Here is a 26493-nt window from a genome sequence, read left to right as displayed (position 1 = left end):
CCAGGAGAGGCGACCTGTCTGGCCCACAGCAGACGTTTAATGAACAATTTGTGGAACGAAGAAAGAAGGAAGGAAGGAAGGGAAGGAGGGAGGCAGGGAAGCAAGAAAGGAAGGAGGGAGGATGGCAGGGAAAGAAGGAGAGGGAGGGAGACTTCCGGTAACAGCACCCCTTTTGGCAGCCTGAGCCCTCCTGCAGCGCTCTGGTTTGGGGACTATATTCGTGGTCAGAGCTTCTATTCCCAGCAAACAGGGTCCTCGCGGCGACATTTGACGTGAATAAAATCACAAGTTCCCACGAGTTTGGGTCGAGAATGGAGCAAAACGCGCTCACGGTGGCCCGCGGGTGCCACCTGGAGCGGAATTCTGCTATGACAGCGCAGTGGGGAGAGCCCAAAAATGTTGAATCTGGGCGCCGAGGAATGCCGCGTCTGCAAGGGAGCACTAGCGAGTACGCTAACGCGCAGTTGTTTGAAAATCAATGTAAGGACGCTGAGGACCGTCTACCAGCAGCTTTAAAACTTCGTTGACCACGAGGCACAGTAAGAAATCTTTTAGCATCTACATGTTGTTGTTCGGTGCCCTGAATGAATCTGACTCACAGCGACCCCATGTGGCAAACTAGAACTGCCCCAGAGGGTTTTCTAGCTGTAATCTTTACTTGAGCAGATAACCAGGTCTTTCTCCAGAGGAGCCGCTGGGTGGGTTCGAACCACCAACCTTTTAGTTATCAGTCAGGTGCTTCACCATTGCTCCACCAGGGTTCCTAGTTTCATAAAATAGTATAACCCTGTACTACATGAGGAAACCCTGGTGGCATAGTGGTTAAGTGCTATGGCTGCTAACCAAAAGGTAGGCAGTTCAAATCCACCAGGCGCTCCTTGGAAACCCTGCGGGTCAGTTCTACTCTGTCCAGTAGGGTTGCTACGAGTCTGAATTGACTTGATCGCAGTGGGTTTGGTTGGTTTGGTACTAAATGATGCTTTTTATTCTATTCTATTCCTGTTACTAAATGCTGGACCAAACCAGATGCCGTTGAGTTGATTCTGACTCATGGCGACCCCATGTGTGTAGAGTAGAACTGTGCTCCATAGGGTTTTTAAGGCTGTGACTTTTCAGAAGCAGATCACCAGGCCTTTCTTCCAAGGCACCTCTAGGGTGGGATCAAACTGCCAACCTTCCTCAGTTAGTAGTGGAACGCTTAATTGTTTGGGCCACTCAGGGACTCCAGGTTGGGAACAGGGTCTGCTTTATCTCTGTGACGCTGTGGCAGGCATTAGGGCTGTCCACAAACATCCCTTCCTCTCTCTCTCCTTCCAGACACACAGCAAGATTGCACTTCCTACTCACCCCCCTTTGTGGCCAAGTGACTCATTTGGACCAAGTGGAAGGAACGTGTATCATGCAGGTAGAAGCTTTGAGTCCGTGCATGCCATTTTCTCTTTCTTACAGGCAACGAAACTGGCAACACTCCAGGCAGTGGCTGTCCCATCAGCCTGGGTTACAAAGATGGTGTGGAGCCGGGCTCTTAGCTAATCCACAATGGACCAGTAGCGGTGGAGAGAAGTAAACGTATGTTGCATTAGGCCACTGGGATTCTGGGACTGTTTGTTACTACGGCATGACCCAGCCTGTCCTGACTAATAGTCCCAGTAGAGCCCAAATATGGAGGTCTCAAAAAATGAAATGAATGAACGAATGAGTATCAGTTGCCATCAGGTCGATTTTGACTCACAGGGACCCCATGTGTTTCAGAGTAGAACTGTGATCCATACAGTTTTCAATGGTTGATTTTTTTCAGAAGCAGATCACCAGACCTTTCTGCCAAGGTGCCTCTGGTTGGACTTGAACTTCCAACCTTTTAGTTAGCAGATGACCTAACCATTTGCGCCACCCAGGGATGTTATGAATGAATGTTTTTTTTTTAATTGCTGTTGAGTAAATTCCAATTCACAGCGACCCCATGTTAGAGCAGAACTGCTCTGTAGGGTTTTCTTGGCTGTAATCTTTATGGAAGCAGATCTTTATGGAAGCAAGCCTTTCCTCCATGGTGCCCCGGGTGGGTTCAAATCGCCAACCTTTAGGTTAGTTGTTGTTAGTTGCATTGAGTTTATTCTGACTCATGGAGACCTCATATGTGCAGAGTAGAACTGCGCTCCACAGGGTTCTCAGTGGCTGATTTTCTTTTCTGGAAGTAGATTGCCAGGCCTTTCTTCTGAGGCACCTCTGGGTGGACTCAAATCACCAACCTTTCAGTTAGCAGTTGAGTGCTTTACCATGTGCACCACGCAGGGACTTTATGAATGCATGACTAGCAGAAAACACACTTCCCCCTGGGCTGGAGGTAGAGAAATTCCCATGTCTCAAGCTTGCCTGTTCACAAACAAGCACTTGTAACCAGGCTGGGAGAAAAGTCAGGCTCTGCCCTTTATTTCCTGTGGTCACAGCTCCTGCTCGACCTGATATCTTGGTCCTGATTCCTACCCCCCACCCTCCCCAGGTCAAGACTGGGAGAATCTTCATGTGGGGGCACGAGGAATGAGGAGCTACAGAGACAGGGGCATGAGCTGCAAGGAGAGTCTGGGAGCTGGAGCCAAGGAGAGGGAGAGAGAAAAATGGGGATGCAGAGATATGAGGTGGGAGAATAAACAGAGGAGTTAGGGGGACAGAGAGGGAGACTGAGAGATTGGGAGATGGATTGTGGAGACAAGGTGGCAGAGATGTGCTAAATGGGAAGCCAAAACAGGGGACTGGGGAAGGAGGAAGAGCCCCAGAGACAGAGATAAGGGGATGGTGAGGGGCAGAGGGACACAGATACAGGGGCACAGTTAGGGGGGAGGGATGGAGAGAGGGACTAGGAGGGAAAGACAGGGAGTCAGAGACCCAGAGACGCCCCCGCAAGGAGCCAGGGCCAGGGCCCCTAGTAGTAGCCCTGGTAGTCTTTGCTGGTAGTGGAGCTGGCACCAGTGCTGGAAGCAGGACCCATGCTTGAGACTGGGCCTCCGCTCGACTCGGACCCCGTGCCTCGACTCTCAGTGCCCCCAGCGCCTTCCTGGCCTCCGCTGGACTCCTGGTACCCGGTGGAGGCCGGGTAGCTCTCGGAGCTGAACGGCTGGAAGGTGGCGCGGCCGGCGCTGGAGCCTGTGGAGCTGGGGTCCCCATAGGTGGCGTGGCTGGATCCGTAGCCCCCGCTGGAGCTTGGGATGCCAAAGGTGACGTGGCCGACGTTGGAGCCGGTGGCCCGGGCCCCGCTGGACGTCAGGATGCCGTTTGTCCTGTGGCTCAGGATGGAGCCAGGGGCGCCGCTGGCGCTCTGCGTGCTCACCAGGACCGTGGTTGAGCTGGCCCCCTGGGCGCCTGTGAAGCCCCCATTTGGGCTGCTGTCGGCCTTGTGCACCACCTCAGCCAGCTCCTTCTGGTGCTGCTCCCTGGCCTGCTCCCGGGCCTGCTCCCGAGCCTCCAGCTGAGGGACAGGGGTGGAGGGTATAAGTCAGACTTCCAGGGGGGCTGAGGTCCCCTCCATACCCAGCAGGCTCCCATGCTCACCGACTTCACCACCTGGCTCAGCAGCTCCTCCTTGCTCAAAGGATAGTTGTCTTTGCCCTCAAAACCTGGGGGGTCTTCTCTAGGGTAGGGAGAGACAGGAAGAGACTGGATATCCTGAACTGTGAAAGGCAGATGGCTCCTCACCACTATACACAGAGGCCCTGAGACATACCCTCCCCCTCTCTGGTCTACCAGAACCCCATCTTATCAGGCCACCAAATGATGGCTAATGTTGTGTGTCACCTTGGTGAGGCTGGAATTCTCAGTGCTTTAGCAGACACTGAACTGGGTGCTGTTGGGTAATGTATGTGATGTAGTATGTAATATAGGCAATGTAAAGTATGTAAGGAGTGATGGTGGCACAGTGGTTAAGAGCTCAGCTGCTAATCAAAAGGTCAGCAGTTCACATCCACCAGCCACTCCCTGGAAACCCTATGGGGAAGTTCTACTCTGTCCTATAGGGTTGCTTTGAGTTGGAATTGACTCAATGGCAACAGGTTTTTTTTTTTTGTAAGATATGTAATGTAATGTGTATAGTGTAATATAAGGTATGTAGCATAGTGTAGAGATAGCATATGATCAAGAACCGATGATACTGAAGGAAGAAGTCCAAGCTGCACTGAAGACAGTGGTGAAAAACATGGCTCCAAGAATTGACGAAATACCAATTGAGTTGTTTCAACAAAATGGATGCAGCGCTGGAGGTGCTCACTTGTTGATGCCAAGAAATTCGGAAGACAGCTACCTAGACAACCAACTGGATGAGATCCGTATTTGTGCCCATTCCAAAGAACAGTGATCCAACAGAATGCGGGAATTATCAAACAATGTAATGTAGTGTAATGTAATGTACTGTACCGAAATATAATCACCTGCCAGGATGTGCTCTGATGTGATCAGCTAATCAGTTAAAAGGGGACTTTCCTTGGAGGTGTGACCTGCTGTCAGAATACAAGCACATGTTCTGGCAAAGCTCACTCTCTCTCCTGCACCCTTGTCATCACCTGACTTCTGATCCTTGGGACAAAACCCTGCGGAGGTCTCCAGCCTGCCGCCTGACCTACAGATTTTGGACCTGTCACCTCCACAGTTGCATGAGCCGAGCCCTTCATACTTCAGTCTCTCTCTCTATAGATAGATAGATGTGTGTATGTATTTACACTATAAAAATATATATATACATATATATGTGTGTGTGTGTATGAATATGGTTGTTGTTTCAGTTTTGACTCATGGCGACCCCACGTGACAGAGTAGAACTGCCCCATAGGACTTTCTAGGCTGTAATCTTTATGGCAACAGATCTTCAGGGCTTTCTTCTGCAGAGCTGCTGGGTGGGTTTGAACCTCCAAACTTTTAGTTAGCAGCGAAGCGTTTAACTGTTGCGCCACCAAGGCTCCTTCTTTCTCTGTGTGTGTGTATATGTGTGCATATGTGTATACATGTGTGTCTATATATTTACACACACACATATGCATACACACGTGTGTGTACACATACATGTATGTGTCTGTATGTATATATGTACATGTATAAAGCCCATTGCCATCGTGTCAATTCTGACTCATAGTGACCCTACAGGACAGAGTAAAACCTCCCCACAGGGTTTCCAAGACTGTAATCTTTACAGAAGCCGAATGCCACATCTTTCTCCCTTGGGGCAGCTGATGGGTTCAAACAGCTGACCTTTCAGCTGAGCACTTAACCACTGCACTACCAGGGTTCATATATATATATACATATATACATATGTATATGTATATATACGTATATATATATGTCTCGTGCCTTTTGCTCCTCTAGAGAACCCAAACTAAAACAGTCCCCTAGATGGGGGAACTCCCTCTGGTTCCCCCAAAGCACCCACTCCCCCACCCAGTGCCCCCAGGGCCATGCCCACCGTCTGGTGCCCCAGATCCCCCAAGACCCCTCCATTGCCATGTGTGCCATCTGCCCCCCAGGACTCTCCTGCCCCCTCCTCCTCCCTCCTGGGCCTCGTCCCGTCCCTCACAGGTTGTCGGGGAGCTGAGGCGGGGCCAGCTTCTTCCGAAGATCATCTGGACTCTGGCCCAGCCCCATGAGAGCAGCGTTGAACAAGCTGGAGGAGGTGTAGCTCTGGAGAATGGAGAAGCCCAGTGGTCACCTCTGGTCCATCCCCCAGGCTGCGGCCTCCAAGGCCCCGGCCCCCCGCTCACCTTGGAGTCAAGGAAGGCCTGCACCGTCAGGAGCTCCACCACTCGCTTCTCGATAAGGCCCAGGAACAGGCCTATGTCCCGGTCCTGCATCTGGGTCTTGATCCCGAGGAGGTCATTGATGACAGTGCTGTCACAGTGGGCCTGGGTGAAGAGTTGCTGGAGATCTGGGCATGGGGGGGAACCAGCGTCACAGACCCGGTACCCACTGGGTGCCAGTCCTCCCCTGCTCAAGCCCCCAGTGCCCCGTTCCATGAGGGCAGGAATCAAAGCTCAAAGACAGAATGTTGGTGAAGATGCGGAAAAATCAGAACCCTCTTCTGTTGGTGCTGGGAATGAAAAATGGTGCGGCACTGGGGAAAACAGTTTGGCAGTTCTTCAAAAAGGTACACACAGAGTTACCATCCAAAACCAAAACCCACTGCCCTCGAGTCAATTCCGACTCATAGCGACCCTATAGGACAGAGTAGAAATGCCCCATACGGTTTCCAAGGAGCGCCTAGTGGACTCGAACTGCCGACCTTTTAGTTATCAGCCGTAGCTCTTAACCACTATGCCACCAGGGTTTCCAGAGCTACCATATGATGCAGGAATTCCACTCCTAGGTATATACCCAAGAGACCTGAAAGCAGCAACATGAACAGACACATGGACACCAATGTTCATTGCAGCACTTTTCACAGCAGCCAAAAGGTAGAAACAACCTAAATGCCCATCAACAGATGAACGGATCAACAAAATGTGGTACCGACACACAATGGAATGTTTCTCAGCCAGAAGAAATGAAGTCCTGATACATGCTATGACATGGATGAACCCTGAAAACATCACACTAAACGAAATTAAAACCCATTGCCATCAAGTTGATTCCAACTCATAGTGACCCCAGTGGCAGAACAGAACTTGCTCCACAGGGTTTCCAAGGCTGTCATTTTTACAGGAGCAGACTGCCACATCTTTCTCCCACACAACCACTGGTGGGTTTGAACTGCCAACCTTTCTGTTAACAGCAAAGCACTTAACTACTGAGCCACCAGGGCTCCTCTAAGCAAAATTAGCCAGTCACAAAAGGACAAATACTGTATGATCTCACTTATATGAAATAAGCAAATATGTAGAAACCAAAGATTACTAGTGGTTACAGGGGTGGGAGGGAGGAGGGGGCAGTTTTTGCTTAGGGGGCAGTGAGTTTATGTTAATGGTGGTTGAATAATTTGGAAAAGGATAGTGAGAATGGTTGCACAATTGGAAGAAATGAAACCAAGATCACTGAATTGTACATGTAAAAATTACTGAATTGGTATATGCTTTCTTGTGCATATTTTCACCACAATAAAAAAAATTACAAATTTTGTATGAGTATGTATGTGTTTGTAAATTCAGAGAAGCTCTGTAAAGACTAACCCAGCACACTGATAAAGTGATTGGGGGAGGAGGAACATAAGACAGTTTATTATTAGTGGAAAGATAGACAAAAATAAATGACACAGGATAGGAATAACAGAAATTCCATAAATAGATCCTTTCATATATTGTCAGAGGATTCCTGACAAAGGTGCCAATGGGCAAAAGATAATATTTTCAACAAATGCTGCTGGAACAATTGTATACGTATACGGAAAAAGATGAAGCTTGACCCTTACCTCACACCAAACACAAAAATTAAACAGCTTACCACACAATCTAGCAATCCCACTCCTAGATATTTACCCAAGAGAACTTAAAACATATGCTCACACAAAAGCTTGTACACAAATGTTCATAGTGGCTTTATTCACAATAGCCAGAAAGTGGAATCGACCCAAATGCCCATTAAGAGGTGAATGGATAAACAAATTGTGGTACATCCACACAATGGAATATTATTCAGCTGTAAAAAAGAATGAACACCTGATAACACACAACATGGATGAACCTCAAAATCATTATACTGGGTGAACCTCAAAATCATTATACTGGGGAAAAAGAGTCAGATACAAAAGAGTACATACTGAACATTATGGGTTGAATTGTGTTGCCCCCCTAAAAAAATAAGTTGAAGTCGTAACCCCCAATACCTGTGAATGTGACCTTACATGAAAATAGTGTCTTTGCAGGTGTAATTAGTTAACATGAGGTCATGCCGGAGTAGGGTGGGCCCTAATTCAGTTGTCCTCATAAGAGGAGGAAAAGAGACATACAGAAAAACATGGTAGCCATGTGAAGACGGAGGCAGAGGTTAAAGCTGCCACAAGTAAGGAACGCCTGGGACTACCAGAAGCTGGAAGAGGCAAGCGAAGATCTTCCCCTACAGCTTTCAGAGAGAGCCTGGCCCTGCTAACACCCTGAATCCAGAGCTTCTAGCCTCCACAACTGTAAGAGAATAAATTTCTGTTGCTTTAAGCCACCCAGTTTGTGGTGATTTATCACAGGCCTAGGAAACCAATGAATTGACCCAATGGCAACAAGCAAATACACTGTATGATTCCATTTATTTGAAACTCTAGAAAAATCAAATCTAAGCTATAGTGACAGAAAGTAGATCATTGGTTTCCTGGGGCCAGGACTTGGGGACCGAATGACTAGGAAAAGGCAGAAAGAAACTTTTAGGGGTGATGGAAATGTTCTACGTCTTGATTGTGGAAATTACAAAACTCAGTGAACTTCACTTTAAATGGGTCTGTTTTACACCTCAAGTAGCCCTGGTGGTACAGCAGTTAAGCACCCAGCTGCTAACCAAAAGATTGGAGGTTCTAACCCACCCAGCAGCACCTTGGGAGAAAGATCTGGCCATCTGCTCCTGTAAAGATTACGACCTTGACACCCCCCTGCCAGAGACTAGCAAAAAGTTTGGTGGGCACCACAGATATGAGTGGTCTGGCGGGTGGACAACAACTATGGCCTCAGAGATGTCAGGGGTAGTTAAGTTCAGTTCCCTATGGGAGGTAGGGCCCACTCAAGATCCATTACTTAGACCCTGAGGCTGGGAGTCTTGGACTATAAGAAGAAGGTTGTAGACACAGAAGAAAGGGGCCCTGGTGGTGTGATGATTAAGCGTTCAGCTGCTAACTAAAAGGCTGGCAGTTGTAACTCACCCAGCGGCTCATGTAATCTGCTTTCTTAAAGATTACGGCCAAGCAAACCCTCTGGGGCAGCTCTACTCTGTCACATGGGGGCCACTGTGAGTCAAAAATCAACTGGAAGGCACGTGACAACAAACAGAAGGAATAAATCTAATATTCTGACAAAAAAAAAAAGATTATAACCTTGAAAACTCTATGGGATGGTTCTACTTTATCATATGAGGTCACTATGAGTCGAAATAGACAAAATAGTACCTAATAACATTTTATACCTCAACGACACTGACCTTTTTCTTTTTAAGTTAAATAAACCTTACCCACCTGGATCACTGCCCCAGGTTCCTCCCCCATCTCCTGGCCTCCAGCTTCTCCCTTCCAGTCTGTTCCCCCACACAGCCCCAGAGATAAGCCTAGCCTACCCTCCCCTGCCCACAGCCTTCCTGTGGCTCCTCAGCGCCCCAGGAAAAAGCCCAGATGCCTGGTATCCCTTCAGGAGCTGAACCCCTTCAACTAACTCCCCATCCCCACCCTTCGCTTAGTGAACAACCTGTTGTTTAGGTGTCGTCAAGTCAGTTCCAACTCATAGCGACCCCATGTGACTGAGCAGAACTGCCCCATAGGGTTTGCTAGGCTGTAATTTTTATGGGAGCAGATCATCAGGTCTTTCTCCCGTGGAGTCGCTAGGTAGGTTCAAACCGCCAACCTTTCAGTTAGCAACTGAGTACTTAACTGTTGCACCACCAGGGCTCCTGATGAACAACCTACATTCCCAGAATGCACCTTGCATGCCCAGTCTCCATGCCTTTACTTTGCTGGGAGTATCCTTCTCTCAAATACTTAACCTTCAAAATCTCCCTCAAGCATCACCACTTCCAGAAAGCACCCCCTGTTACCACAGCAGAGCTGGCTTCATGGGCATGTGGCCCCACACTCAGGCTTAGAAGAGCCCCACTCTTAGTTTACTACTATCTTGAAATTCTTGACAATTTTTTAACATGGGGCCCTGAAGCCCAGACTGCGGTAGGGCCTCCTCTTGCTCCTAGAGTGCCCAGGGTGTCCTCCATTAGAGCAGCTGAGTGATAAGCACCTAATGCCCACATCAGTTCTCATCACCTAGCTAGCACAGGACTGGGCATAGGCACCAATAAACCAGCTCCCACTGTGTGCCACCAGGTGGCGCTCCTGCTTGCTTCCCTACAGGCACATTCCTGTCTCTATCGTTAGCTTTCTATCATCCGCCCACCTAATTCTCATGACAATCCTACGCAGGAGCACTGCCATCTCCACTTTTAGAAGAGGAAATGAGCTGAGAAAAAGGAAACCGCACACCAAGGTTCACAGATCTGGAGCTGGGATTCAAACCCAAGCCTGGTTCTTGAGTACACTGGCACTGCTACTTCCCCCCAAACAAGAAATGCATAGAAGAATGGAATGCTAGATGGATACTGGCTGGCTGGCTGGCTGGCTGGATGGATATACGATGGATGGATAGATTGGGATGGATGGATGGGAGCATAGATTTGAGATGGATGAAGAATAGATGGATGCCTAGAGGATGAAGAATAGATGGATGGATAGAGGATGAACACTGGAGGGAGGGATGGATGGATGGATGGATGGATGGATGGATGGATGGATGGATGGATGGATGAATGGATGAACACTGCATGGATAGGTGGATATAAGATGGATGGATGGACACTGGATGGTTGGATATAAGATGAATGGATGGATGGACACTGAATGAATGGAAGAATTTAGGATGAATGGGTATAGGATGGATAGATGGATATACGATGGATGGGAAGACACTGGATGGATGGATATAGGAGGGAAGGATGAAGGCGGGATGGATGGATGGATGGATGAATTGGATGGATGGATGGACACTGGATAGGTGGATGGACACTGGATGGATGGATATGGGATGGACAGATAAGCTAGAGCACAAAGCCATCAGGGGAACCCAAGTGCCAACCAATGGCAGAGCCCTGCACGTGCTCATCTCACTCTCCCAAACGAGGAAGCTGGGGCTGGGAGGGGGGCTACAGTGGGTGCTCACCGGCCTTAAGCTTCTCCAGCAGCTGCCGCAATTCCTGGAAGTGGGTGTCGAGGTTCGAGGCCTCCGTGTGCACCTCGTCCACACGCCGCTGCAACGCCGTCCGCTGCTCCTCCCGCAGGGAGCTCTGGGCCTCCTCTCCAGCACGGGCGCTAGCTATGGCCTCCTGCATCTGTGGGGGAGGAGCATGGAGGGGCCCTAGGCCGGGCTGGGGGCGGGGCCTGGAGGTGATGGGCGGGGCAGGGGAGAGGGGCGGGTCCTGGAGGATGAGAGGGGCAGGGCCGGGAGGAGCGGGGCTAGTGGGGAAAGGAGGGGTAGGGAAAGGGGGGGGGAGCCAGAGCGAAGAAGGAGACAGGATGACAGGAGGCAGGGCAGGGTGAAGGGAAGGGAGCTGGGGGAGGGCCTCGCTCACCTCTTTAATCTCATCCCGCAGGTGCTCCAGCTCAGAGTTCTGCTCATTGATGAAGTTGAACTCGGCGAAGTTTCGTTCCTCAACTAGCCCAGAGCCGGGAAGGACACAGTCCAGAGAGACAGAGACAGAGACAAGCAGAGGGACAGGAAGGAGGTATTAAGACAGGCAGAAATGGAGAGACAGGGTCACAGAGACACAGACACAGATAAAGATGGAGGGGACAAGTCCGAGTGCCAGAAAAAGACAGCGACAGGGAGAAGACTCGCGGAGACGCAGAATACCCAAGAAAGACAGGGTGATACAGACAAAAATCCCGGGAAACGGAGAGAGCGAGAGAAAATGGTAGAGGTGGGTAAAGAGAGAAACGAAGACCCCCCAGAGACAGACAGTGACAGGGACTCGGAGGGAGAAACACAGGGACACAGGGTTGAGGGAAAGATGTGAAGGGGGACCGGCGGCCGCAGGAATGGGGGGAAGAGACGGAGAGTGAGAGGGAAAAATTCAGACTCTCGGAGAGGAGACAGACGTGGTGGGAGAGAAACACGAGGAGGGCAGACGGGAAGACCGCAGAAATAGAGATGAGGAGAGGGTCAGGGAAGAAACCACGACACAGGATAGCGAGAGGGGAGAGAGAGGGACAGAGAGGACGGAGACCCGAGACAGACATGGGGAGAGATAGTGAGGGAGGAAAGCATGACACAGGACGGGGAGGGCGGGTAGACAGGAGGGAAGACAGTAAGAAGCGGGTGGCAGAAGGCGGCACCTCCCCCCTAATTCTTTCGTTGCCGCAGTCACAGGTGGAGGCCGCAGTGGCGGGGCCGGAGTGGAGGTGGACAATCGTGACTTGATTTGGGAGGTGCGGGGGCGCAACCCTTGGCCCCCTCCCTCGGATAGTCTTCGAGGCCTGACCCATGCCCCACTCACTCTCCAGGTACTTCTCCACCAAAGTGTCGGGGTCGCTCTCCCCAGTCAGCTGAGACAGTTTCCTCAGGGCATCCTCATACCGCAGCACCAGCTTCTCCTGGGAGGTCTTTCGGAGGCCTTCTTCCACCTCCCGGGCTGAGGGACATGGAGCAGTAAGGACCCTGCCCAGGGCAGCGCAGGCGAGCAGCACTTAAGCCCCGAGCCCCCTCTGCCAGGGCCTGCCCTCCGACACCCCGTGCCCCCTTGTCCTGCCAGGGGCCTGGGAGACCCTAGGCCCCACGCTGTGCCCCTGGGTGAGGGGAGATCCGGCCTGTGGAACGCAGAGGTGGCAGCCCGGGCCTCACCCCTCTGCGCCCGCTTCTCCACGATGGCGGGGTCAGGCTGCCGCTCGTTGTTCTTGAGCTTCAGGAAGGCGTGCAGATGCTCCAGGTGCGAAATCTGCCGCAGCAAAGCCTGCACCTCTGTCTCGTTCTGGCTCACCTCCTTCTCAGCCCTCTCCCGCAGCAAGCTCATCTTGGTCTTTGCTTCCTCCCTGGGAGGAGGGGGGGCGAGAAGGAGTCGACCCGAGGTTAAGGACATAGGAAGTCGGGTTGGGGAAGAAGCAGAGACTAGGAGCTGGCCACAGACCTGGGCTGTGGAAGGGATGAGGGCAGATAAAAGGAGACCCCAGAGTCAGAGATGGGGGAGAGCTTGGCGATGGAGGAAACCACACGCACAGGCTCAGAGAGACGGGGCAGAGAGGAGGAAAGACAGTAAGAAGCGGGTGGGAGGGAGGCGGCACCTCCCACCATAATTCCTCCATTGCTGCAACCGCTGGGTGTGGAGTGCAGCAACAGGGAGAGAGGACAGAGACAGGGAAGGGGGAGGGACTGGTGAAGGAGGAAGCTAGGACACCAGGTGGGGAGAGGAATATTGCCCTGGGTGATGACATTCAAAATGCCCTTTGGGTCCAGGGTGGTCGGGATGGGAAGAATCACATAGCGCAAGGAATGGAATCTTGTCCCCAAGGAGCTGGGGAATCGGTGGGGGAGGGCGACAAAGGGGGTGCTTTATGAAAAAATAAAATTCCATTCTGACGATCTATTCCTGGAGCTCCAAACCTTTCAGGTGCTGCCTTATGAAAAGATGCATCCCGAGTTAGAGTTACGTGGGCCCAGCCCCCCGGGATGCCCCCATGGGGCCCTACCTAACCGAGTAGGCAGAGGTGGAGGAGACCATGAGGGTGTTGACAGACTGCCGCAGATGCTGGATCTCCTGGGGGAGAAATAAACAAACACCGCCTCTTACAGCCTGCTCCCATCGGTCTCGCCTTCAGGCACCTCCCCAGTAAGAAGTGACATTCCTGTGCCTTCAAAATGTGCACCCGCCTGATGAGCAGCTGTCCGAGAGAGGGGTTTTAAAGAGGTGCCAGGTAAGGGGAAAGAGGGATCTTGGGGAGGGTGGTATAGGAGTTCTTTGTGCTATTTTTGCACCTTTTCTCTAAGTCTGAAGTTATTCAAAATAAAGGTTTAAAATGAAAGAAGAGAAGGAGGAAGAGAGGAAGAGAAGGAGAGAGGAAGAGAGGGAAGGAGGGAAGGAAAAAAGAAAGAAGGGAGAGAGGGAGGAAAGAAAGAAGGAAGGAAGGAGGAAGGGAAGGAGGGAGAAACAGGGAAGGAAGGAAGGAAACAGGGTTCTTCAAAGGACATCAAAGGTTATGGAGATACCCGTGGCATATGAATGGTCTTGCTTGCTAACAGGTTGCCCTGGGTGACACTATCCAAAATGCTCCCTGCAAATATGGATCAGACTGCTTTCTTTGTTAAAGGAGTCCTGGGATGTTTTCCAAGTCTCCACTCTGGAAACCTATGACTCCAGTCCGTCCCAGACTTGAAGACCAAGTGTTGGAGCAGGATGGGTTGGCAGCTGGGGGGAGATCCCAAGTGAGGACCACTCTCTGCTCCACTGGGCCAGGCCAGGGCCCCAGGTTGCAGGTGGCTGACCTTGTGCAGCTTGCGGTCCACATTCAGATAGCGGTTCCTCTGGACCCGCAGCAGGTCCAGCTCCTCCCGCAGCGTCGCATTCCGCACCAGCTGGATGTCAAAGTGGCAGGTGACCTGGGAAGGCAAAGACAGCCCACCTGAGGAGGGGACCCTGAGCAACGCACTGTCCCCTTCAAGGGTCTAAGCATCAGTCTCCTTTGCCCTGGGGACCCTCCACTCGTCCAGAGTCCTGTCCCTTGATCTCTCTGAGTTCCAGGCCATCGCACACCCAGGAATCTGATCCACCTTTTCCAGAACCTGGCCCCCCTGCTGAGTTTGACCCCAGCCCCTGGAGTTCAAGGGGCTGGCCTTTACCCTGTCCAGCTGGTCTTCCAGGATCTTGATCCGCCGCCGGATCTTGACCTTCTGATCCAGGATGTATCCTGGGGCCGTGACACCCTTATGATGGGTAAGGAGCCGGGTCTCCCACTCCTGGATCTGGAAGGCAGAGGATGAGGCCTGCTTGTTGGCTGAATTTAGGAGAGATTGAGTGACTGGGGGATGGAGTTAGGGGGAGGGGGAGTGGACAAGGATGGCTGACATCTGCTGTCCTTGTCCCCACATCCCATCCCCAGCATCTCTTCTATTCTCCTTCTGCTAATAGTACTCAGCCCTCCATGTGGTTCTGTTGGGGCTTCCACCATAATATACTGCCCTGCCAGCCACATGACCCAGGTCCAGACAATCACAGTGATTGGCCTAGAGATGGGCATGTGACCCAAGCTGGGCCAATGGAATCCTTCCCTGGTATTTTGTGGGAAACCACATGGGCTAGAAGGAAGGGACTCCAGGACTGTCACTGTCATAGTCCCCACTACCTGCAGGATCCTGGGAGAATGAGGCCAGTAGCCAGAAGTGGAGACCAGGGATCGAGAAATGGATTGAATGAGCCTTGATGCCATCGGGATCCCTGGATCTCTTTATTCCTGAAACAAACCAGCTGCCAACCTGTCCTTCTTATCTCTGTATTCATCTTTACTTATCTGGCATGTGCTTTGTCACCCAACTGAATTGGAAGCTCCGTGAGGGCAGAGATTTTTGTCTTTTGTTCACCTCTGTGAACATCTGAAAAAGTAGCTGACACAAAATATGTGGGGACTAAATGAATAAATGAATTGCTTAAGAGCGTGTTTCCCAAAGTGTGCCCCAAGGCACCCTAGAGCACTGCATAAAACTCAAAGGGGATGTTATGGATTGAACTGTGTCCTCCCAAAAAATATGTGTTGGAATCCTAGCCCCCTTTACCTGTGGGTAAGGAGCCCTGGCGGCACGATGGTTAAGCACTCAACTGCTGTCCAAAAGGTCAGCCATTTGAAACCACCAGTAGCTCCTCAGGAGAAAAGACCTGGCAATCTGCTCCCATAAAGACTACAGCCTAGGAAACCCTAGGAGGCAGTTCTACTCTGTCCTATAGGGTTGCTATGAACCAACATCAACTCAACTGCAAAGAACTGCAACATACCTATGAATATAATCCCATCTGAGAAGAGGATTTTGTTGTGTTAATGAGGCCATATCAGTGTAGGGTATGCCTTAAACGTAATGACTTTTGAGATTAGACACAGAGAGAAGCAAGCACAAATGAGGAGAACAATAGATGCCACTGGGGATCTCCAAGGAACCTAGGAGCACCAGGGCTAGAGAAGCTGAGACAAGGAACTTCCCTGGAGCCAAGAGAAAAAGAACCTTACTTAGGGCCCCCAAATCCATTGCTATCAAGTGGATTCCAACTCTATAGCAACCCTGTAGGACAGTAAGAGCTGCCCCATAGGGCTTCCAAGGCTGTAATCTTTACGGAAGCAGACTACCACATCTTCCTCCCACAGAGCGGCTGGTAGGTTTGAACCGCTGACCTTTTGGTTAGCAGCTGAGCTCTTAACCACTGAGCCACCAGTGTCCCTATCACCTAGGGCCAGTGCCCTGAATTCAGACTTCTACCCTCCTGGACTGTAAGAAAACAAACGCCGGTTCTTTAAAACCACGCATTAGTGGTATTTCTGTTACAGCAGCACTAAGAAACTATTATGGGGCAAGACAGGGCCATTTCACATGCTTGAGGAAAACGAGGTGGATCAGATACCGCGCCAACTGCAAGCTTGAGGTAGTTCACAGTTCGACACTAGATGGCGCTACACTCCTTTCGATGATGTTCTGTCTTTGTGAAGCTGAGCTGTCAGCAGCTGCTGTGATAAAAAAGCAAATACCCCAAAATGTCAACCATTGGGGAAACTGGGCAGAGTGTACAAGTAACCTCTCTGTCTTATTTCTTACAACTGCGTGAGAATCTACAATTATCCCTATACAATTTTCAATTTCAAAAAAAATAATAATAATAAACAAACATGGGCTGCACAAGTCAACGTGGAACAGGAAATGAGAGAGACGCAGTTCACGGTAATTCCAAGGTTTGACAAGTTGTGCAGTGCCCAATGGGCACACACATCTGCTGGGTAACTAATTGTGGGTTTTACAAATAAAATACATTTTTCGATATGTATATATATAGATATAGATTTTTTTTTAATGGTTTCTAAGTTGTTAGGACATAAACAGTTGTTGGGTTGTTTGGACCAATCTAGGTAACAAACAGAACTGCTGTCGGTGCTGTATCGAAGCCACATGAGATGCTCCTGAGAGCTAACTGTTACATTCTCAGGAAAGTTATGAGCCAGTTAATGAATTGTTGGTAGCCTGAAACTACAAAAAAAAAAAAAAAAACAATTTTTTTTTTTTTTTGAAACTAGCCATTGTGTCAGTTTCTAAGGAGCATTGGTGATGCAAATGGTTAAGCTTGGCTGCTAACCAAAAGGTTGGTGATTCGAACCTACCCAGCGGCTCCATGGGAGAAAGACCTGGCAATCTGCTCCTGTAGAGATTATAGCCTAGAAAACCCTATAGGGCAGTTCTACTCTGTCACATGGGGTCGGTAGAAGTCAAAATGGACTCGACAGCACCTAACAACAACAATAATTCATTCTCCAGGAGTCCTGGCTAGTACAAGCAGTTAAGTGCTTGACTATTATCTAAAAGGTTGGCTATTCAAATCCACCCAGAGGAGCCTAGGAAGACAAGCCTGGCAGTCTGCTTCCAAAAGGTCACCGCCTTGAAAACCATACGGAGCACAGTTCTACTGTGACACGTGGGGTTACCATGAGTCAGAATCGACTTGACAGCAACTAACATTAGTTTTCTATGCTGCATAACAAACTACCATAAACTTGCTGTTGTTATTGTTTGGTGCCATTGAGTCAGTTTTGTCTCACAGTGACCCCATGTGACAGAGTAGAACTGCCCCATGTGGCTTAAAACAACACCCATTTATTATCTCACAGTTTTCATGGGTCTAGGCACAGTTTAGCTGGGTGCCTTGCTTAGGGTGTCACAAAGCTGTGATCAAGGTATTGGCCAGGGCTGCAATCTTATCTGAGGCTCAGGGTCCTCTTCCCAGCTCACATGATTGTTGGCAGAATTCAGTTACTTGCAGCCATAAGGACTGAGGTGCTCAGCTCCTAGAGGCTGCCCACAGCTCCCTGCCATGTGGTACTCTCCACAACATGCTGGTTTGCTTCTTCAAAGCCAGCAGAGAGCATCTTTATTCAGGCTGCTAAGATGCAATCTTTTTTATTATTACTTTTGTTGTTAAAGATGTACACAGCAAAACATACACCAATTCAATAACTTCTACTTGTACAATTCAGCAACACTGATTACATTCTTCGAGCTGTGCGACCATTCCTACTCTCCTTTTCCGAATTGTTCCTCCCCCCTTGACATAAACTCACTGCCCCCTAAGTTTATTATCTGACCTTTCTAGTTGCTGTTGTTCAATTTGATCCCACATAGATAGTTCTTAAATGAGCACAGTGCTCAAGGCAGACTTTCTTTACTAGTTAAGTTAAACTATTGTTTGGTTTTAAAAAGACTCTGTTTTTGGCTTAAGGTTTAAAGACTATCTCAAGGTAGTAGTTTCAGGGGTTCATCCAGCCTCCATGGCTCCAGAAAGTATGGAGTCCAAGAGAATTTGGAGTTATGTTCTGTATTTTCTCCCTTTTAATCAGGATTCTGCTATAGAATCTTTGATCAAAATGTTCAGTCATGGTAATCGGGCACCATCCAGTTCCTCTGGTCTCATAGCAAAGGAGGCTGTTGTCCTGGAGGCAGTCAGCCATACATTCCATTTCCTCCTCCTATTTCTGACTCTCCTTCTTCCTCTGTTGCTCCAGGCAAACAGAGACCAATTGTTGTGCCTTGGAACATGGGGCTTTCTTTATAAAACTATAAAGAAAAAGAAGGAAATTAATTTCACTAACGGAATGATAGTGGTACTTCTTCAGGGAGGAAGATGGTTGCGATGAGGTAGGATGCTTGGAGGAACCCTGGGATGTCTCTTCTAACCAACAAGCACAGGGATAGGGTGTCATCTCTTCATTAGGTTATGTAAGACTTCAGCTTAGGAAACCAGACTTTCTGGAGCCACTGAGGCTAGATGAATTCTCGAAACTACTTCTCTGAGATAATCTTTAAATCTTAAACCAAAAATATCCCTGAAGTCTTCTTAAAACCAAAGAATAATTTAGCTTAACTAGTAAAAATGTCTGCCTTGAGCACTGTGCTCTTTTAAGAACTACCTACTATATGGCATCAAATTGACAACAGCAACTCAAAAGATAGGAAGCTTAGAGGGTAGTGAGTTTATGTCAAGTGGGGAGGAACAATTTGGAAAAGGTGGGTGAGAATGGTTGCACAACTTGAAGAATGTAATCAATGTCACTGAATTGTACATGTAGAAATTGTTGAATTAGTGTATGTTTTGTTGTGTATATTTTCGACAACAACAAAAATAAATTATTTAAAAAAAAAAAAAGTAAATCCCATGTATATAACCCCAAAACAGAAGTTTAGTTTGGGCTGTTTTTTAACTTTATGTATATGAAATAATATGTATATTTTTATATCTTGTTTTTTTCACTCAAATGTTGCTGTGTGTAGTCATAATTAATTCAATTTTATAATTGCATGTGTTGCTAGTTGGTGAGGTAATTCCGACTCATGGTGACCCCATGTGTGCAGAGTAGAACTGTTCCATAGCGTTTTCAAGACTGTGACTTTCAGAAGCGGATCACCAGACCTGTCTTCCCAGGCTCCTCTGGGTGAGTTCGAACCATCAACCTTTCAGCTAGTAGTCAAGCACTTAACCATTTGTGACAGCCAGGGACTCCTTATTGTATACTATTTCATTATACAAATCTACTACAGTTGATTTAATCAAATATTGATGGACATTTGCTGTTTCCAGGTTGGGGCTAGCTAACATGAATAATGCATCTATAAACATTATTTTACATGTATCCTGGTTCCAGGGTATATCCCCAGAAGTGGAATTGCTGGGCAGGGGGGAGGGTTAACAATAGATCTGAATCTGTTTTCTGTGGGAAGGTGACTTTGATTTACTTACTTCTACCACCGTTTCCTTGGAAACATACTGGGTTAAGGTAATTATGGATGGTCAGCTGTGTTCCCAGGCAACAATGTTTACTATAAAAATGATCCTTGACTGGTAAAATACACTGGATTGGAAGGTTGTGAGGTAACTCATAGACCCCCAAGAGCCTATGTGATCAGGCTATACGGTGTTTCTCATAAGGTGAATATGTTTTCTATGGGGGGGGTAGATACTACACTCATGAGCTGTTACAACATGTGGCTTCTAACTGCCTGCTTTACCATGAAAGCAGAAGAACTGAACATTTAGATCAAGAATCCTATAGAAGAATTCTGATCAAAAGGGGGAAAATGTAAAATAGAATTTCAAATTCTTATGAAATCCAGACTCTCTGAAGCCATTGAGTCAGATGACCCCCTGAAACTGGTACCCTGAGGAAATCTCCAAACCTTTAACCAAAACTATCCCCTGAAGTCATCTTTGAACCAAGTACAGGTAGTCCCGTACTTACAATGTATTCAAGTTATGACTAACCACATTTTGACTGTCCATTTTTTTTTTGTACATCTTATCGTTAGTAAAATGTACTACATACAATGTTGCAACATCATGATAAACAGAGAAAAGATTGAGGTTGTCAAGGATTTCACTTTACTTGGATCCACAATTAACACCCTGGAAACAGCAGTCAAGAAATCGAAAGGCTGATTAATTGGGCAAATCTGCTGCAAAGGACCTCTTTAAAGTGTTTAAAAGCAAAAATGTCACCTTGAAGACTAAGGTGCGCCCGAACGCAAGCCATAGTATTCTCAATTGCATCATATGCATGCAAGAGCTGGACAATGAATAAGCAAGACTGAAGAAGAACTGACACCTTTAAATTGTGGTATTGGCAAAGAATATTGAATATACCATGGACTGCCAAAAGAATGAACAAATCTATCTCGGAAGAAATACAACCAGAATGCTTAGAAACAAGGATGGCGAGACTGCATCTTATATACTTTGGACAAGTTGTCAGGAGGATCAGTCCCTGGAGAAGGACGTCATGCTTGGTAAAGTAGAGGGTCAGTGGAAAAGAGGAAGACCCTCAACAAGATGGACTGACACAGTGGCTATAATAATGGGCTCGAGCATAGCAACGGTTGTGAGCATGGTGCAGGACTGGGCAGTGTTTCACTCTGTGGTACATAGGGTCACTATGAGTCGGAACCGACTCGACAGCACCTAACAACAACAATGCTGCAGCATGTAATTTAGTGACGTTGTCATTCTCATGCCAACCCACAAAAACAAAGGTTGGATTTATAAAGATACTGATAATAAAAGGCACGAGTAATGAAAACTAAAAAAATGAGGTATTCAACTTATGTCAGAACCGATAACAACGGAGTCAGTGGACCAGAACTCCGTCATAAGTCAGGGACTACCTGTAGTGGGTTTAGCCTAATTAGAAAACAATGTCTACATTAATCATTATACTCTAAAAGAGTATAAAGAATTATCTATATGGGATCAAATTGACAACAGCAACTCGAAAGGATAAATGAGAAGCTTAGGAGGGCAGTGAGTTTGCGTTAATGACGGAAAAATAGTTTGGGAAAGGCTGTCAAGAAAGATGTGATGCAACTTGAAGAATGGAACCAATGCCACTGAATTGTACCTGTAGAAATTGTTGAAGTGGTGTACACTGTGTTGTGAATATTTTCACCAAAACAAATAAACAAACAAGATGTGGCTTCTGTTATATATGAAACTTCCCTGTATCAGGATGGGCAGCACCCACCCATGTGGAATCATCTTATCCCTTCCAAATGGAGATGCCCCCAGACTCTCAAAGACGTGTCGGATGTGCTTGGTGCTGTGGTGACTGCATGTTGTGTTTCCTGTCCTGGACCCTTCTGCAAAGTTAAGTGAACTTGGTCCCAAGTTACAGCCTATTGGGTCCCATGAATGTGAATGTCAAGCTGAACCCAAAACCACTGCTGGTCGTAATACCAAGTGGATGCAACCCAAGTGGATAGAGTATGCTTAGCTTCAAATTTAATAGATGGGGGGGGGGGGGGAAGCTTTTCAGAATGTTGTTATTGTGTGCTGGTGAGTCGATTTCTACACATAGCAACGTTTTAGGACAGAGTGGAAGTGTCCCATAGGGTCTTCCTAGGCTGAAATCTTTCCAGGAGCAGATACCCAGGTTTTTCTTCCACTGACCTTCTGGGTAGGTTCAAATCATCAGCCTTCTAGTTGGCAGCTAAGCCCTTAACCAGTACACCACCAGGGCTCCTTGTTTTCAGAATACGTATGACAATTTGTACCCCCACCAACATTTCCTAGGAGTTCCCACTGCTCCTTCTCCTTCTCTCTCTACACTTAGTATTAGTAGTACAACCATTAAGCACTCAGCTGCTAACTGAAAGGTTGGTGGTTCACGCCTACCCAGTGGCTCTGCAGGATAAATACCTGGCAATCTGGGGGATATGAGCCACTGACTTTTTGGTTAGCAGCCAAACACTTAATCACCGTACCATTCGGGTGCCTTAGTGTGCAAGAAATCATCTTATTTGGTCTAAAAAAGCATTTTTTTTAATGAAGAGTAGAATAGAAAATAGCAGAATGAATCCCACATAGAAAAGGTACGTATTATTCAGTGAAACATTTTTCAGAAATACATACATGTGTTTACACCTGTATGTGTCTGTCTGTGTGTGTATGAACTGGGTCACAGTGAGTCATTGTCAAAAAAAAAAAAGCTTGAAAGAACACTGGCCTAGAAAAATCAAATGGTTTCCAAGGTCAAACAGCAAGATCCTGAGGTAAATGTGCTTAGAAGCCTGTCTAGGCTCTGTTCCTTCTCAAAGGCAGCACTACCATCCATCTTCCCTTTTTTGCAGATGAAGACATCTAACCATAAACCAAACCAAACTCATTGCCATTGTGTCAATTTTGACTCACAGTAATCCCATGTCTTACAGAGTGGCCTCACCCCTCTGAACCCTAGCTTTCTCTTTGGAATAATGGGCAATGGAAAGCACCCACTTGGTAGGTTGATAAGGAGCCCTGGTGGCACAGTGGTTAAGAGCTCAGCTGCTAACTGAAAGAGCAGCAGTTGGAATCCACCAGCTACTCTGCAGGAGAAAGATGGGTGGGTTCAAACTGCTTCCTGGAGTTTTCTTGGCTATAATCTTTATGGCAGCAGGTCACCAAGCCTTTTTTCTGAGGCTCTGCTGGGTGAATTTGAACTTCCAACCTTTAGGTTAGTAACCAAGTGCAAATTGCTTGTGCCACCCTAGGACCACCCTGTTGTTGCTGTTAGGTGGTGCCAAGTTGGTGCTGACTCATAGCGACCCTATGTACAACAGAACGAAACACTGCCTGGTCCTTTGCCATCTTCACAATGGTTATACTTAAGCCCATAAGGACTACCCTACTTAACAATTAATTTAAAAAAATAAAATAAAATTGCTGTGGAGTTAATTCCAGCTCATGACAACCCCATGCTAGTCCTCGTTTTGAATGTCGGGGACTGTGTTTTACATTAAACATCCATGTTCCCATTGGAGACCGAACACCAGGTGGGTTACCAACCTACCAAAAAACCAAAACCCACTGCCATCAAGTCAACCCCAACTCATAGTGACCCTATAGGACAGAACAGAACTGCCACATTTCCAAGGCTGTAATCTTTACAGAAGCAGACTGCCACATCTTTCTCCCTGGTGGGTTCAAACTACCAACCTTTTGATTTGCAGCCGAGCTCTTAACCACTACACTACCAGGACTCCTTACCAGCCCACCAGGTGGTTCTTTCCATTGCTCCATTTTTCAGATGAGGAAGCTAAGGCTCACAGGGGTGAGGCCGCTCGCTCCTAACTGGGATTCCCAGGAGCCTGGGCTCAGAACTCACTTTCCTGTCCAGGGCTCTGGTCTGCTTCTGCAACTCCTCCACCTCGGCCTGCACCTGGGCCCGGCATTTGAGTAGGTGGCCCATGCGCTCCAGCCGCTGGCTGTCCCGTAGCCGCTTGACTTGGCTCTGGGCGACGCTGATCTGCACCTGGAGGTTGGCCCGCAGCTCCTCTAGGCGCCGGATCTCCCCCCTGCCCGGGGCGGCAAGGAGGCGGAGCTCAGCATCGCTCAGACCGCGAGTCCAGCTCTTGACTCCCTTAACTCCCCCCAGTCCGGGGACCCAGGCGCCCCAGGCGCCGGGCTCACAGTTGCTTGTCGATGCGCTGGTGGACTTCCTTGCTGTAGGCCCGCCTTTCGCCTTCCATCACCTTGCATTGTCTCTGCAGGCGGCTCAGCTCCCAGTCCACTGGGGGCGGGGCCGGGAAAGGGACTCGATCCGAATCTGGGCCCCCATTCTGGTCTAAACCCATTCCACCCACTGCCCACTAAAAAAAAAAAAAGGTCCCACAAATTGCCGCTGCAGACCCAGCCCCCCAGTTTGGGACTGCATCTCAGTTCCTGTGTCCCTCCAGCTCCCCCCACCTCTTCAGACTCTCTGTTCTCCGAGCTGACCTCGAGTTAAAAAAAAAACACACTGCCGTCGAGTCAATTCCGACTCATAGCGACCCTATAGGACACAGTACAACTGCCCCATAGGGTTTCCAAGTTATTTCCGTTAAACCCGCTTCAACCCCAGGTTTGGGAACTCGACTGCTGCCCACTAGAGGGCGCTCCTGGAAGGCCTCTCTGGCCCCAAGGCCCCCACGGCTACCACCAGACCCCCGGGCACCGTCCTCGCTCCCTCCCTCCCCTGCAGCCCCCACAGCCTAGGCCCCCTCCTCCTGTCTCCTCACTCTTTCTGCCCAGTGCCTGCATCTTCTGCCTGGACCATCACACAGCCTCCTCCCCACCCTCCCCGGCCTGCCCTAACAGCCCCAGAGCAGGGCCTGTTCCCCTCTACTCACAGTTCTCTCTTGGCTCCCCAGCGCCCCAGCAAAGTCCCAGCTCCCGCGTGTTCAAGGCCCCACCTGACTTGACTACCCACGTCTGCAACCCCAAGGCACTTTGCGCTAGCCCAGTAGTTCTCAACCAGGGCCAATTCTGCCCCCTACCCCCACTAACATTTTTTATTGTCACGACTGAGGGCGGAGGAGTAGGTGTTACCGAGATCTAGTGTGTAGAGACCAGGGATGCTACTAAACATCCTTCAAAGAACAGGACTAAAACAAAAAAATTAAACCCGTTGCGGTCCAGTCAATTCTGACTCATAGCGACCCTACAAGACAGAGAAAACTGCCCCATAGGGTTTCCAAGGCTGTAATCTTTAGGGAAGCAGACTGCCCCATCTTTCTCCCTTGGAAGGCTGATGGGTTGGAACCGCCGACCTTTCAGTTAGCAGCTGAGCTCATAACCACTGTACCACCAGGGCTCCTAAGCACAGGACAGCCCCCCACAATGAAGAAGCGTCGAATCCCAAGGCTGAGAACCCCCGCTCTAGGCACATGCTGTTCTCTCTGCTGAAACACGCTCCCCTTCCTTCTCCCCCTGGTAATTCCTACGAGGAGTTCTGGGCTCCACTCAAATTCCTCCTGCCAGAAGACTTTGAGGCCGACCTCACTTCGCAGGTTGGCCCCTCTCCATTAGAAGCAGATCGACTTCCCACTAGAGGGCGCACCTGTCCCCAGGGCATGGAACTCGGGAACTCTCAGGGCGGGAAGAGAATGAGTGAATGAAGAAAAAACGCATGAATTACCCATGCCCTCCAGGAAGGCCTCGCTTTCCTCGGAGCGAGTGCTCACAGCTGAGTGTCCCAAGGGCATCTTGGCCACAGAGGGTGGGGCTCCTGCAGGGGCCGACACAGCACCCATTCAGACAGCGGGTAGGCTGGGCCGAAAGAGGGTGAGCGAGGGACTGAGTGGGGAGGGGGTGACTCCAGAACCAGCTCCGGCCGCTCCACCCCTCCCGGACGCCCCGCCATGCACATGTCTTTAGTCCCAGCTCGGAGCCTGGCGCTGGGCACAGGAGGCTCTTAGTGTCTCCGAGCCGTGGGGTACCTGACCTACCTGCCGCAGTGCCTCCGAGCGCACTGTTGTGGTCTGGTTACTGGGGAGATGAGGGGCCAATGAGACCTGGGAACAGCGGCCAGGGAGGGACCGAGGCAGAGGGGGAGAGGCTGAGGGCGGGGGGGCGGAAGAAGCTACAAGGGGAAGGCCTGCGGGGGCTCTAAGGGGCTTGGAACAGGTAGGTAGGGAAGCTCTGGGAGGGGCAGGGCTGGGAAGAAGGTGAGGAGAGGGCTAGGTGGGCGATGAGGGGAGCGGCTGGGGGGGCCTTTAAGGGGCGGGGCTGGGCGGACGATTAGGGGCGGGGCTGGGAGGGCCTTGAGGGGTGAGGCTGGGAGGGCCGGTGGCGGGCGGAGCTTGGAGGGCCTATGAGGGGACGGGCCGGAAGGGCACTGAGGATAAGCTGGGAGGGCCTTGAGGGGCGGGGCTGGAAGGGTCCTTGAGGGGCGGGGCCAGGAGGGCCTTGAGGGGCGGGGCTTATCTGGAAGGGCTCAGGCTAGAAGGGCCTGGAGGAGGTCGGGATGGTCTGTCTGGGAAGCACGGGACTGTGAGGGGTGGGCCGAGTGTTTCCGGGAGGGAGAGGCAGGGTTGGGAGGAAAACGTCCGGAAGGCGCTGGAAGGGCTTTGGAGCTAGGCCGAGTTCCTTCAGAACAGGGTCCGAGAGGTGCCTGTCTTAGGCTGATTAAGGCCACGTTATTTTGAGGATTCATTAGCAGAGAGGTGGTGCCGATGCCCGGAGTTGTGAAGGGGAGAGCGCTCACCACCGCCTCAGATCCTCGCAGCCGCTCACTACGCATGCGCGGCTAACGGCTTCAAGCGAACCCGCAAAACACCCTGG

General features: G+C 49.5%; 1 protein-coding gene across 3 annotated transcripts; it reads right to left on the bottom strand.

The window, feature by feature from the left end:
• Window positions 1-1015: 1015 nt before the first annotated feature.
• ODAD1 (outer dynein arm docking complex subunit 1) lies at window positions 1016-25931 on the bottom strand. Of its 3 annotated transcripts, XM_064294027.1 has the most exons (15): window positions 25659-25931; window positions 25349-25438; window positions 23863-23962; window positions 23558-23747; window positions 14526-14648; window positions 14172-14285; window positions 13379-13446; window positions 12537-12724; window positions 12193-12327; window positions 11269-11351; window positions 10860-11028; window positions 5739-5902; window positions 5555-5658; window positions 3544-3622; window positions 1017-3460 (listed from the first exon to the last, which is right to left on the bottom strand). In XM_064294027.1, exons 2-15 carry the CDS (start codon window positions 25413-25415, stop codon window positions 2918-2920), a joined length of 2127 nt encoding a protein of 708 aa, XP_064150097.1. In that variant the 5' UTR covers window positions 25416-25438; window positions 25659-25931; the 3' UTR covers window positions 1017-2917. The 3 variants fall into 3 exon arrangements, with proteins under 3 accessions (XP_064150098.1, XP_064150097.1, XP_064150096.1); XM_064294026.1 differs by having other exon boundaries at window positions 25349-25931; XM_064294028.1 differs by lacking the exons at window positions 23558-23747; window positions 23863-23962; window positions 25349-25438 and having other exon boundaries at window positions 1016-3460; window positions 25659-25871.
• Window positions 25932-26493: the final 562 nt, after the last annotated feature.

Source organism: Loxodonta africana, chromosome 11, assembly GCF_030014295.1.
Source record: "Loxodonta africana isolate mLoxAfr1 chromosome 11, mLoxAfr1.hap2, whole genome shotgun sequence".
Taxonomy (NCBI): domain Eukaryota; kingdom Metazoa; phylum Chordata; class Mammalia; order Proboscidea; family Elephantidae; genus Loxodonta; species Loxodonta africana.
Note: the sequence above shows the minus strand (reverse complement) of the source record. Positions and strands in the feature narration are given on the sequence as shown.